Genomic DNA, 14,077 nt, shown 5'->3' with positions numbered 1-14,077 from the left:
TGGTTATGGTATATTAGCGCCACCAACCGGAGCTCAAGTTAGCGCCGCCTTCTTCTTCTTCTTCTTCTTGGTGTTTATTGGCGGTTGACAAACAACGACTTCGTGCATTACCGCCACCAACTGGTATGGAGAGCAGACCAGACTGTCACTTAAGGATTAGATCCTATCATGCTAGTTAAATATTGCTCGATAGCTTTTAGTACTTCAGTTATTTCTAAGCAAATCCAATTAAATCTAGTTTGAGTTTGATTGTATTTAGGTTTTGAATCAGTTGTCTTCTCTTTCTTCCTCACACTCCTGTCAGTGTAATATAACATGAGCTACTGTCTCAGCACAGCGCTCGCATATTCCGGTGCAATGTTTCCCTAAAATGAAAAGTGTTCCGTTTATCCCAGCGTGCCCAAATCTGAGACGTGAAATGATTGTTTCTCATTTCTCCAGTTTTCCTTTGGATTTTATAAAACCACCGTCCTTTCCTTTCTTTCTCCCATTATTTTTGCAATCTCTCCTTTATTTTCTGTTCTAATTGATTTTTTTATTTCTGTTTTACTACAGCTGATAATTAATTGCACTAATCTTTTTCCAGTGGCTCTTTTTTGCAGCCTTATCTGCCATTTCATTTCCCTTAACACTATAATATGCTGGTGGCCATACAAAAGTTAATCATTAGTCCCGTTATGTTTACTCTGCATGGTGTTTGTTGAGTTTCTATTAAGATTTCTGGTCGACTTTCTGCATGGTTGCATTGTAAACTTACTAACGATGAACTGGAATCTGAACAAATTACTGATCTTAATGGTCTCGTGTCTTCAACCCACTGGACAGTTAATAATATTGCAACCATTTTCCTGTGTATACTTAAAGTCCATCATTGATCCTTTTGCCTTCTTTATATTAAAGTCTGGTATAATAAAAGCCTCTACAACATCTGTATACGTTTGTACAGGATTCTAATGGTGACTAATATATTTCTGTGCCATATGTTAGTTTAAAATAAACTCCTTATCCTCATTTCTATCTACTGTAGCCAAGTTATTTTTTTCCAGGTTTGACTGATTAATAAACATCACACGTCCCTGGATTATATTTTTCCCAAATTTAATCAGTGATTACTTCATATTATTATTATTGTTGTTTCTCAGGATACCAACTTCTGTGCTGCTGTATTAAGGTTTTGTTTGGGTTTTTATTTTCATATTTCATTTCCTTTGATCCGTGCATGTTCTCTGTCCTATTGTCTGTGTGGTTGTGCTTCAGACTGGTTAATTATCCACTGCTGACAATATGATAACACCTAAAAACACTTTGTTAGGTACATGTATTCAGTGCATGTACATTTCATGACATGGATAGTAGTGTTGAGTATTCTGAAATAGTCTGAATATTCATAATATACTGAAGTACTGGAATTTTCCTGCACAACCATTTCTGAGCTTTACAGAGAACGGGCAAAAAACAGAAAATCTTTGGCGAATGGCAGATCTTTGGCATCAAACTAACAGGGCGGAAGGAAACAGTAAGTCAGCTAAGCACAGGAAACTGAGAATAAAAAAAAACATCGCCTGGTTTGATTAGTCTTGACGTCTGCTGTGACAGTCAGACAGCAGGGTCAGAATTTGGTGTAAATTCACAAAAGAATGAATCCATCCTGTCTTGTATCATCAGGTAAGGTTGCTGTTGGTGGTGTAATGGTGCAGGAGTACTGCTGCTGAGCACGTCCGTCCCTTTACGACCACAGTGTACACATCCTCTGACGGCTACTTCCAGCAGGATAATCTCACGATGTCGCAAAGCTCAAATCAAATCAGGACAAAACTGATCTTAATCCAGTCAAGCACCTTTGGGATGTGGTGGGGTGGAAGTGTTGCATTATGGATGTGGAGTAGGGCTGCCACAAACGATTATTTTGATAGTCGACTAGTCACAGATTATTTTTGCGATTAGTCGACTAATCAGATCATCATCCATTGGACGTAAAAGTACAGCTTATTGCACCAGCAGCATCTGCTCTTATATAACTATCATTAGCTTACAGCTTGAAGTGTTTAAGGTCTGTACTAACTAAAAATAAAGACAAGATGATAGTTTAACCCTTCTGAGGCCCTGGGACCATTTTTGTACATTTTAGTTTTTCAGTTACAAGCCATTTGCACTGTGTTGAATGGAATATAGCCAAATTCTCTAAAAAAAAAGTTTGGTATAATTTCATTTCAAAATTCAAGTCTGACTTCCTTAAATTTTAATGAAATTTGCAGATTGTTTCGGTGAAGTTTAATAAACTCCTTGCTATCTAAAATATAACAGGACACCGGAGTAAATTCTGGAGCATCTCACACTTCTGATAATCAGCTGTCTGCTTGACGTTTATTCAGCTGTGTAAAAACTATAACTTTAATCTCAGCCAAACCGATTTACTCAGGAACAAATAAAATACTAAAAAAAAAGCCAAACAATAACATTTTAAGTTATCTAAGTGACTCATATATCATGTTTAACCTGAGTAGCGAAAGACGGCGGTGGGTTTGAAAACGATTTGCCGGGAGTCCGGTGTTCTCACCGCTCTAGTGACCTAGCCCCCGGCTAGCTAACGAGCTAGTGGGTAACAGACGTCTCCGAAAACGTCGGAGCGCTTTTGAAAATATGCGGTGTCTTGATAAACTGAGCAGATATTTGAGGTTTACACAGCTACATTCTCGCCTAAACGTTTATTTTGTGACCCAGAAAGAATAATAAGAGTAATATTAAAACTAACTAGCTGCCGCCATTGTTGGAAACTGAGCTGGGCTCAGTGTTGCCAACTCCTCAGTAAGGAAAATCGCTATTGGCTGTCCTAGAAGTCGCTAAAGACGTCATCGCTTAATTTGCATAATTGGTCATCCTAATCTAACCTATGTTGTTGGAGAGAGAAATAACATCGTGGAAGAGACATAAAGTGAGTAAAAAACGTCCTAAATGCATTTAGAGTTTATTTAGAACTACAAATTAAATTTCTTTTAGCAATTATTGTTTTTTTTTTTAATGTCACAATTCCAACCCTGCTCCTTTACCCGGGCTTGGACCGGCAAAAATGACCCGAAATAGGCACTCTGGTGGAGTTCCTTTGTGTGTGTGTTTATAAGTAGTTTTAAACCTTGTGATCCACAAAACAGCATAAGAGTAAAAGAAGAACTGACTGCGTTACAGCACCCGCTGCTTGTTGAGAGTAGCGCTTTCACGTCTTTTTTTAAGGGGTCTGAAAACTCGCTAAATATAGCGACAAAGTCGCTAAGTTGGCAACACTGGCTGGGCTGCGCTATGAATTCTGACTGGGACACAGCTACTTCTTCTTCGGGGTTTAACGGCAGCTGGCATCCTTGTACATGCAGTGCTGCCATCTTCTGTTTCAGTCCGTTATTACACTCTTAAATCCTGCTACTTATTCCTGCGTCTTTTGGGATCTTACAAAGCTTCAAACGACGCGTCGACTATTAAATTAGTCATCGACGATTTTGATAGTCGACGTAACAATGTGATGCCATCATGTCAACATGGACCAAAATGAATAATGTTTCCAGCATGGTGTTAAATCTGTACCATGAAGAATTCAGGAGCCTGCCTGGTACCAGTGAGGTGTACCCAGAAAGAGGCCAGTGAGTGTATTCCCAAAGTGAAATGCTGAAAATTATCCAACATATTGCAGATTTTGTTTCCGCCTTCCGCCCAGTTCTTCTGTGCTCTTCTTTCTACTCCCATTCACTTCCAATCTGACATCACAAACACTCAACACTATATGAAACTTATAAAATTATATTGGAAAACCATGATACTTCAATACATCCCTCTATTTTTTTTTAAATCGCCTGGGAACCCTCTTCCAGTTTCTAGTGCAAGAGGTGTGGTGCACCAGTCCAACACAAGGTAACACAGAGAGACAGACAGACAAGCAGCGGTTTGGGCTGATGGAGGAAGGCATGAGCTACTTTTGATTCTCAGTTCTTTTGTATAAAGTGATCGCTTTTTGTAAGGAACATTATCTTTGTTGTAAATGACGACTCCTGGAGGTTATTTGCAAAAACACGAAACAGAAAAGCTCAATAACACACTTCTTCAGCGTTTATGTCACTGAGACCCACAAACTCACAATCTCTTCAACATCGTCAGAACCATCAAATAAATGTAGTGTTTTTAAAATACACTCATGGCTCCCAAGGACCCAGTGAGGAAACAGACTTCTGGCTTCCTGTTCAGAAGGTCACACTCGCTCTCCTGATTTCTTTTTTTCCGTCTCATCTTTGGCTCGTATCTCACTTCCTGCATACATTCTTTCTCTCGTTTAATCAGCCACTCTGGCACGTGACCCCTTAGTGTAGAAGTACTAATATCATGTGATGTGGTAATAATAAACATGGGAACATTGGAGCCCTGCATTTATAACACTTTTAACATACTAATCAAAAATCCTGACAGTTTGCATTTCAGTCGACAAATGCATGTTACCCCTGGCTCAACAGGTCACATTACTTTGCCTCAGATGTCCATGTCATGTTTCATCTGACAAAGAAAACTGTTTTTTCTTCTTCTTTCATACAGATGGGAATGAAGGCTCACCACAGTCAAGTCTCTGCGGTGCTCGGACTTTGAAGTGAGATTACCGGGGCCTCGGCCAGACAGAAGGTCACCACTCTCTCACCAAGCTGGTGCCTCCTCTTCGTCTCCCTCCACTCAAACTGATCCAGCCTGCCTCTCAATTAAATCTGAGGAAGAAAATCCCATCTGGCTGTCAGACACAGACTCTCAGATACCAACCAGAAATGTCGCAGGAGACTCAAAGACAACCAGAAACAATGAGCCACAGATTTCACTCAGGTAACATAGATCTTTATTTAAATTACAGATGAATTTATATCAAATCTGCACAAATATATTTCCAGAAAACATAAAGTATCTCTCTGAATAAATGATCTAACCCAGCTGATCTTAACCTTTCTTTGGATTTTGTTTGGACATTAGCCGTGGGACGTTTCAGTAAAGGTAAATTATTGCTCCCGTTTTTTCAATCTGAGAAATTTTCATTAACAAAGCTGAACCAAAAGAAAAAAAGAAAAGATTCAAATATTACAAAACAAACAAAAAAAAAAAAGAAAAAGAAAATCCCATATCATGGTGAAGTCGAAAAGTCCATACTGATTAGTGATTAGCCTCATCTCTTAAATCCTGGTGACCCTCGACTTGTGCACAAACATTTCTGTAAGTGAACGGAGAGTTTTCAGTCAGGAAAAAAAAAGCTACACGAGAATTTATTTTGTCGTGAAGGAAATTAATGCTTCTCTGATACTTGGCTGCAAGCCGTCACCTGCTGTCATCTCTTCATCCACACGAGGTCAGTGTTGCACACTAAAATGAAAACGATGCCTGTATTTGTTTACATAAATGATCTATGGTTGCTATTCTCAACCTAAGGAAAAAACAAAAGAGCAAAGAGGCGTGTAACAGGCTGCTCTGAGCCTGGCTTGTGTTATGAACTGTAGAGTCATATTTCAGCAGCATTTCCCCAGTGAAACGGCTCAGAGAGATAACTTAAGTTTATGAACTGAAACATTTTAGTGACTGAAAATGGGACAAAACTGAGCGCAGGTTACGAGCCACGAGGACGGGGCGCACCGGTGTCACACACTGAGGTATTTTTTAATGTAAACACGTTTCTCTGTAGCACTTAAAGCCAAGATTTGTTTTTTTGCCCTCTTGGTAAAGCAATAATTTTATCATAACAAAACATACAGTCACAGTGCATCTGTATCCTGATAAACAAAGTAAGAGCATTTACATGAGTCCAACATTAAAGATCACTGCACACGGATTTATAAAGCTCATTGTCTTAAAAGGTGAAACATGTTTCAGTAAAACCGCACTTTTATCACGTGCACATCCACAAAAGTTCAGCCATCTTTGACCCTCTGCAGTCACAGGGCTCTGTTTCCAGCACTAATTTACAATTATAGCTTTTACTGTTCAAGCAAGTGTTTAAATAAAACAATCATGCGTTGAAAAGATAAATAAAGGTCAAAGTTTCCAGTTAAAGTAGTGCCCTTTCTGTGTTAGAAATATGAATTTAAAGGCTAAAAAGTAATCTGTGACCATGTAATTGATACACTAATTACTGTATTTCAGGCGATTGCATAGCTAACAATGAAAATAACTATAAACTCATACTTTACATAAGTGTAAGTAACATATTTAACCTTGATTAAATATATAAATTGACACTGCTTTACACTTTATTGGTTTTAAATCGTTGCACTGACGCATTTACACTGTGCTTTATACAGCGCCCTCCAGAGGTGTTGTATATTACAACAAGTCTTGTTTCATTTTCATGTTTTAAATAAATTAAACTAATTTAAAAAGCTTAAAGTAGCAAAAGCAAAACACACGTGCCATCTTTTCTTGTTATACTGTCTTGCAGTGCAGGAAGCTTTGGAAACCCCCCTCCTCTTACCCCGTCTGACTCTGGATTTGAGGGATTTCTAACCTCGATGATTTCGTTTGCACGCTGTACACATTCAGTTATCCTGCCATGGTTTAAAATAATACACTTTCAGGATCGGACGGGGTTTATTTGTCGTCCAGCGTTAACCCGAGTGTTAAAATATGTGTCAGTCAGGTTTGGGGGGTTGACAACGTTGGTGGTGATGTGCTTTTGGTAAGAAGGCGAAAAGCAGGTATTGATCTTTTTCACGATTGCAGAAGTTGAGTAAACTAACAGAAATGTTCTTTCAGAGTTAAATTAGATTTTCACGTCGTCAGCACCGTTTCTCAGTCTTGGAGTTGCCTTTCAGGACGATGTGAGGTAATCCAACAGCCCATCTATCACAGGGCCAGTACTGCAGTCCAGGCAGCGAGTACGGTATCTCGTAGTTGGCATCCAGGTAGGCTATCAGCGTGCTGCCGTAGGCTACAGCTATCACAATCAGAATGTGCCTGAAGGACGGATAAATCGAAGGTCAACACAAAGACACGAACCATTTTTGTCCTAAAAATGGGGCCTGTTCATGATGCGTTCACGGTGGATAAACGATCCCAAGACTGGAGGTCGGGGTTCACGGTACCAAAGTTTGCAAACGCTGATCTAATGTTACAGTAAACTCATCTTTTCATTTTCATTCAGGAATTCATCTGAATGTTGATTCTGTTCATCAGGACGTTTTCAGTGGGAGAAACGTTTCGTCATACAGGGGACGTCTTCAGTCTCAGCTGACTGCAGGTTTCAACCTTATAAACAGGACATTTGCACAATGACTGAAACCAGCAGCACTGAAGGAACGATGGGCTGTGAGGTCAGTTCCTTGATCACTCTTTCAAGGAGGAGGATGTAACATCCTGGACAGGGAGGAATGCTGGTTTGAGCGTGGAGTCAAGGAGGCCATTAATGTGAAAAGGGAAAGACCATCTCTGAATGGAGGAGGGGCCTAAGGGTGCATCTCTTGATTGATGATCGAGGAACTGAGCTCACAGCCCATCGTTCCTTCAGTGGGCTGGTTTCAGTCATTGTGCAAATGTCCTGTTTAAAAGGTTGGAAACCTGCAGTCAGCTGAGACTGAAGACGTCCCCTGTATGACGAAACGTTTCTCCCACTGACAACAGAATCAACTTTTTGGGATTTACTGACCTGGATGATTGAGCATGCATCAAGACAGTAATTCATCTTGTTGATATGAAACAAACATGCAGACAAGTGAAGATAAAGAAATAAAAGAAATGAACGGGAAGCCAGGACTTACCAAAAACCATGCAGGTAGCAGAAGTTGATCCTCTGCCAGAAGCTGCAGCCAAAGCGGTCACCGAGCCAGCAGGAGATGGCGAGCACCCACAGAGCGATCGACAGCTTGGCGAGTCGCAGAGCCTTCTGGTCAGTGCAGCTGAGAATGACGGAAAATGGATGATCGCAGGAAATCAAACGGCAAAGTGCACAATCAGGTTTTCACGTGTCTTTTTCTTACCATTTCATCTCCGTAATCAGAGTGTAAAGCAGATGGAGGCCGAAGCAGTTTAACGCGTAGGCGTTGGCCGTAGGCTTGACGAATGACGACACCGAGCTGATGACCGTGATCACCAGGACGAGCTTTGAAAACGTGGATCTGCGTTGGAGCGCACAGAGACGGAAATAAACACGCACCTGAAGCAGACTTGAAACAGACGTTTAGTTTTATTTTGGCATCGTACTCCAGCCCGTACGGACTCACGGGTTTGATTTCACCACATGCTTTGTGTAAAGCATTCTGTGAGGCTGGTTTGGATGGGTGCAAAGTGAATAAACATGATTGTTACAGCAGTCTAGCAAACCATGAAAGAAAACCTGAAAAACAGGTTGTCCTCCCTATACTCACACTTCTAATAAATAAACTCGTCATTGAGCATTCTTCGTGTGCAATAACTGGGAGGCCTTTTTATCTAAAGTTGTGATTACCTGATAAACGCAGGTCCAAAAGTAATTTTGTGTTGTATGTGGATTCCTGCTACACTCGACAGCTAATTCCCAACTCTGCCTTTTAACAGAATTTGTCTTTGTATACATTCATAAAAGACAGAATTTGCAGAAAAAGTCCTGAATAAAAACTGTTTCTTTAGGATCAGGAGCAGCGATGTGCACTCATTCACCTGAGCTCTGTGACTTACAGTCAGGGCTGCACGTTTGTGGACAAGGATGCAGCTTTTAAATGCAGATTTTAAATAAAACATTCAAACGTGGACTTTCAGGTTTAGTTGGACAGTTTGAACCAAAGTCCTGCCATTTTTATACGCGGCCGCTGTCGTCAGAGGCTCGTGAGTAACTGGACAAGTAGCTGACAAGCAGGTGAACCAGGTGAGGCTGGTTTCTCGGCTACGTCGTGACAAATTCAGCAGATATAAGAACTGGAGTCGAGTCTCAGTGTTGAATTATCATTTGGGAGCTTTTAACAGGAATTCTTTCTTAATGTGACGGTCAAAGATATGTTGATGCAAGTGAAGAAACTTTACGAGTGGCCAAATCAACAATCCGGCCAGTTCAGCAATGCCTGAAAAGGCCTGAAAGACCACTGAAGGTAAAGGTCTAATATCAAGACATGCCTTCATGAATGGAAATACAGTAAGTTTGCAACAAGGCGTCCAGCACGGCTACATTCAAGAACAAAAAGGCTACATTACAGGAAAACATCTAAGCGCTTGCACAGCTGTCACTGGCGTTTATTGATCACGTGATTGCCGATAGAAGTAGCAGAACGAACTGTGAAGCGTGCAGGGCTGTACTCTCTGCTCACACAGTGTTTGTAGTGCAAATGGATCATGACTATTCTTCAACAGCCAAGCCAGTCACCATGTCAACACAACAGAGCAGCGACTGAAGGTGGCTGCAGTGAAAGCCTGGAAGAGCATCTCAAGGGAGAAAGCACAATATTTGGTGACATCTATGAGTTCTAGACTTCATTTCCATCCATCCATCCATCCATCCATTCGCTTCCGCTTGTCCTTTTCAGGGTCGCGGGGGGCGCTGGAGCCTATCCCAGCTGTCATAGGGCGAGAGGCGGGGTACACCCTGGACAGGTCGCCAGTCTGTCGCAGGGCTAACACACAGGGACAGACAACCATTCGCACTCACATTCACTCGCACATTCACACCTAGTGACAATTTGGATTAATCAATTAACCTATCCCCACAAGCTGCATGTCTTTGGACGGTGGGAGGAAGCCGGAGTACCCGGAGAGAACCCACGCAAACACGGGGAGAACATGCAAACTCCACACAGAAAGACCCCGGCCTGATGGTGGAATTGAACTCAGGACCTTCTTGCTGTGCGGCAACAGTGCTAACCACCGTGCCACCGTGCTGCCCATTCATTTCCATCCAAATATTAAAAACAATCCTTATATTATAAATGACATTAGTTGGTCCAGTGACTCTTGAGCCTTTGAAAATGGGGTTATGTGGATAATTACACAGTCATACTGTTTGATTCAAAAACACAGAAGCAAAATGATAAAAACGTCACGATTAGACTTCCCTGCAATCACAGCGGCCTCGGCTGTTCGGGAGGAGCAACCCACTGGATCAAACACTGGAAAATCACTGTGAGGTTATTGATGCCAGGGGGATTGTTTCACACATCAAATGTTCATTCGCCTGTCGCACCTTGCAGTTTAAATATTTACACAGGTTGGGTGGAGCTCTGTTTTTACAGCCCCGTGTCCATCAAGGTGAAGACTGAACCACCACATTTGGGACAATGACGAACCTTTGAGCTGTTAAACTGGCTCCTCGTCCGGCCGGGATAAGGTTTCACAGTGGCATGTGTTGGAAACGCTCTGTTATTGTTTTGCATCATCCTGAAAGACCACTGATCTCCTTAGAAACACGCAGAGGCACGAATAAACGCCGGACACAAAGACCTTGGACTAAGTTGTCGAAACACAGATCAGTCATCTGTCGCTGGGTTAATGGTTACAAGGTCGACATACCTGTCTTTTATAAAAGAAGGGAAGAGTCTGCGAGGGAACCAGACGGCATAACCGACCGCCAACACCCACAAGATCGAGAGCTCGTCCAACATCTGACCGACGAAACTAAGAGTCATGTGAAAGTACGCCGAGAACAGCCCTGCAAAGAAGAGAGAACGAGAGAATGATGTCGAATTATTCATGCTTTTAGGATTTTATAGGCGAAGACAAGTATAAAACGGGTAAAGTGAGACGTGTTACTGCACGTTCACAGATGGTTAAGAGCAGTGCAGGGGAGACATGCAGAGCTCCAGTTTGCAGCTGACTTCTCTTCTCGTGCTTTAGTTATTACATTTAAACTTGCATACTGGTTAAACTGGTTCGGCTACTGTTGCAACTAATAAGTATTTCTTTTAGTGTCATAAGCTTTAAGAAAACCTAGTCAGTTCAGAGAAGCTTCAAACATCTGCTACAGATCTTCCTACTTGATAACACATTTCTTGTGATATCTATTTCATCTATACTGAGTCAGCCTGTTTCACAAACACAAAACATTTCGTGGATTTATTTTGCAGACATACGGCTGAAGTTGGTTTAAATAAAGAAAGAAAGAAAGGACTGACCTACAAAAATCATCATGACCCAAACCAGGTGGATCGCCAAGCTCCTCTCTTTGGCATACGGGTGCAGAAGGTAGAGCATGATGGGAGAGATAATGAAGAAAATGAAGCTGCTCATCTGCAGGGAAAACATTAAATCGATCACCAGTCCAAAGTGTGGCTTTGAGTTGCAGTTGTTGGGCTGGTAGCGCCACTGCAAGTGTCTCCTGAATAAAAAGCTTTCAGTTTACCGTGTTGAAGGACTCGACCACATGCTCAGAGTGTCTGTAGTTGTCTTCGCACCAGTCGATTTCTGAACTCTCATAGGAGAAAACTCCCGGCATCCCCTCGCCGGAGTGAACACCTGAGAGACGCAGGGACAACAGTGGCCGCTGACTCTGGTGTAACAAGCACACCTGCATTTTTCAGTAGTCAAATTAAGGTGTTTGTATATGTGGTTTATGGAAATCATTATCCCCTCCACCCAGCAGTCAAATGCCAATCGCACCCTTTTACAATTTCACTTAAATGTCAGTCCCTGCTGGCGCCTACATCTCCCACGATGCAACCGGACAGCATGTTCAGCAACGTCCTACAAACAGCCCAGAAAATGTGACCGATTCAGACGACAGCGTACGTTGCTCCACTTTTATTATATTTTTATGACATGATAAAAATGGCGCCGTATACACAAACAGACTTTTTGCTCCATGGTTAATGTTTTGTAAGCATTAGTGCACCACACCAACACGATCCAGTTAAATCAGAGGTCATTAAAACTCGGACTTTTGTCATTTTGAATATCAAATTCCTCTTTGGTACTACAGTAAGTTCATTTCCATAGTTGTATCCCTTTTAATTGCTGGTTCACTTTAGCGTAGGATGAGGACACTTCACACTTCCACGGCTGTTTTAACCTGCGCTGCACGACATCTGTGCTATTAAAACACAACCTGCCATCTTTCCTAGAAGGCTGTCAGATGTGGCGCAGTGTGTGAATGGTGCCTGGTTCACAGTATTTGTTGGACTTGATTTATTGCATCATTATTATATGGCTTTTATTTACACTTACAGTGTAAATAGGGAGGGGGGTTCACATTCACAATATACACACTGGACTTGAGCTGGAATTGCTTTTAAACCTCAGTATGGCCTCGAAACTGGGACTAAAATTTTCCCAATGACTTTTATATCCACAGAGGCCAAGGCCGCTCATTTCAGTCTCTACTGAATCTGGATATTTGCTACAGCAAATTATTACCTGGAGCTTTCAAAAGTACTCAGTTTATTATGCAGCCTAAACAGGAAGTCGTCATCAGAACGCCACCCTTCATGTTGATATCTGAATTACAGATTTTTAACAGTGTCAATAAACTTATTTCAGAGTTTGCACTGAAATACAGAGTTTATAGGTGTACCTAATAAAGTGGTTACCGATGGGAAAAGAAGTACTCCGCCTTTAAGTACAAGTTGTAATACTATTGAAATATTACAAGTCTCATCATATATGTACTTGTTTTCCAGAACAATCGATGTCAGAATACTAACATATTACTGCATAACACTCTGTTATGTACTACAGTGTAATTCAGGCGACTGAACACTGAAAGAAAAATATTATCTATAGAAACAACTCCCAGTTTATCTGTTGATTAGAACTCGTATGAATAACCTAGACTAGGAAAATAGGCAGTTGAGTTCAAAGGTCATTAAGTAAAGGTGATGAAGTAAAAGCATAAAGTACAAGTACTTCGAGAAAGTAGTTGAGCACAATATATTAAGTAACAGTAAATCACTATTTATTACCATCCTGAGGAATAAACATCGGAGTTTTCCTGACAGGGAAAAACCTTTTTGTCCGAAATATGAATATTTGGACAAAAAAAAAGTGTCCCAATAATTAAAAAGTTTATTTTTTTTCTCATCACAGGGTGTTCAATGGGAAACCGGCTCTTACCTGCCATGCTGTCGTCCTGCAGCCCGGCACTGCTGCTCTGCTCCAGGTGCTGCAACAGGTGGATTTAACGAGGCGGGGTTTTGAAACGCTCGCGATCCCGAAGCACGAGCCCAGTAACGTCACTGACGGTCACGCGAAAAGGTTTCAAATCTCTGGGACAATATGTCATCACAGAGAAAATGTCTGGAATGAGCTCGTTTGTTTTTCTTTCTTCATTGACAGTTTACCAGGCCCCGGGGAAAGAGCAGGAACCGGTTACTCAGCAGTAACGGGTAACGTAGAAACGGGGCAAAAAAACCTTTAACGGGCTGTAAACACACGACAGGCGACTGGAGGGTTCAGAGGAAACCTGAAAAGAAACACGCAAAACCGTAACAGGTGTTCCAGGTAGCTGCTGCACCTGTCTGAGGAATCTCAGGTTTTTCCTAAAGGAGGTTCAACCAAATCTGCCGCATTTCAAAATAAAAGCATAATCCTGCAGCGGAGGAGCAGGTGTGGTGGGAACACGCCGAGTCTTGAAGGTGAAACTCCAAATAGTTGCATTCATATGGTTTAACTCAAAACAAAGAAAGCATTAACTGCGCACACTGGCTTAATAACGTTTCCTGCGATAGAAATTGTTTGGAAAAAAGTACTCGTGTATTTAATTACAAATAGTTACCGGAGAGTCACCTAATATTACCGAAAGTACTCGTCGGTCTCCCATTTCAGGCTACACGTTGTCTTCTTATGTTACGGTTTTTCAGTGCATGCATTTTTACTCTTTTGGGCAGTACTGTGACACTGTGCTGCTGCAGTTTGAGTCTCAAACAAATCCGCGATGAAATCAATGGGCTCCAGTGTGATCTCGTTTTTTATCACATGTAGAAGTGTTTATGATCTGTAAAGTTAAAAAAAACAAACCGCTACGACGAAATCTGAGACAGATGAGCTGGTAATCTCTCTCACAATTTAGAGAAAAATAGGCGCAGCACCAATCAGGAGGCTTTGGCCAATCCAATTACTGCAGGCTGCGCAGCTTTAAACGAAGCTGCTGAGACGCAGGTTAAAGATCTGTGCTGTGGCCTGTTTG

At 41.6% G+C, this 14,077-nt stretch overlaps 1 protein-coding gene across 4 annotated transcripts; it reads right to left on the bottom strand.

Moving 5' to 3' along the window:
• Positions 1–4,816: 4,816 nt before the first annotated feature.
• Positions 4,817–13,363, bottom strand: acer1 (alkaline ceramidase 1). Of its 4 annotated transcripts, XM_080886790.1 has the most exons (8): positions 13,006–13,358; positions 11,557–11,640; positions 11,300–11,412; positions 11,073–11,187; positions 10,471–10,609; positions 7,977–8,114; positions 7,758–7,895; positions 4,818–6,957 (listed from the first exon to the last, which is right to left on the bottom strand). In XM_080886790.1, exons 3-8 carry the CDS (start codon positions 11,390–11,392, stop codon positions 6,780–6,782), a joined length of 801 nt encoding a protein of 266 aa, XP_080742916.1. In that variant the 5' UTR covers positions 11,393–11,412; positions 11,557–11,640; positions 13,006–13,358; the 3' UTR covers positions 4,818–6,779. The 4 variants fall into 4 exon arrangements, with proteins under 4 accessions (XP_080742917.1, XP_080742916.1, XP_080742915.1 ...); XM_080886791.1 differs by having other exon boundaries at positions 4,817–5,373; positions 11,300–11,640; positions 13,006–13,363; XM_080886789.1 differs by lacking the exon at positions 11,557–11,640.
• Between the last annotated feature and the right edge of the window lie 714 nt (positions 13,364–14,077).

This window comes from Rhamphochromis sp. 'chilingali' (genome assembly GCF_963969265.1).
Source record: "Rhamphochromis sp. 'chilingali' genome assembly, chromosome: 7".
In the NCBI taxonomy this organism is placed as follows: domain Eukaryota; kingdom Metazoa; phylum Chordata; class Actinopteri; order Cichliformes; family Cichlidae; genus Rhamphochromis; species Rhamphochromis sp. 'chilingali'.
Note: the sequence above shows the minus strand (reverse complement) of the source record. Positions and strands in the feature narration are given on the sequence as shown.

Excerpts from the sequence above, each read along its gene's own strand:
- acer1 (XM_080886788.1), bottom strand. The coding sequence starts at position 11,470 with ATGCAGGTGTGCTTGTTACACCAGAGTCAGCGGCCACTGTTGTCCCTG. Across the intron at positions 11,188-11,299 it reads TGGTCGAGTCCTTCAACACG|ATGAGCAGCTTCATTTTCTT; the intron begins GTAAACTGAAAG and ends TTTTCCCTGCAG. Across the intron at positions 8,115-10,470 it reads CCTTCTTTTATAAAAGACAG|ATCCACGTTTTCAAAGCTCG; the intron begins GTATGTCGACCT and ends GCTCCAACGCAG.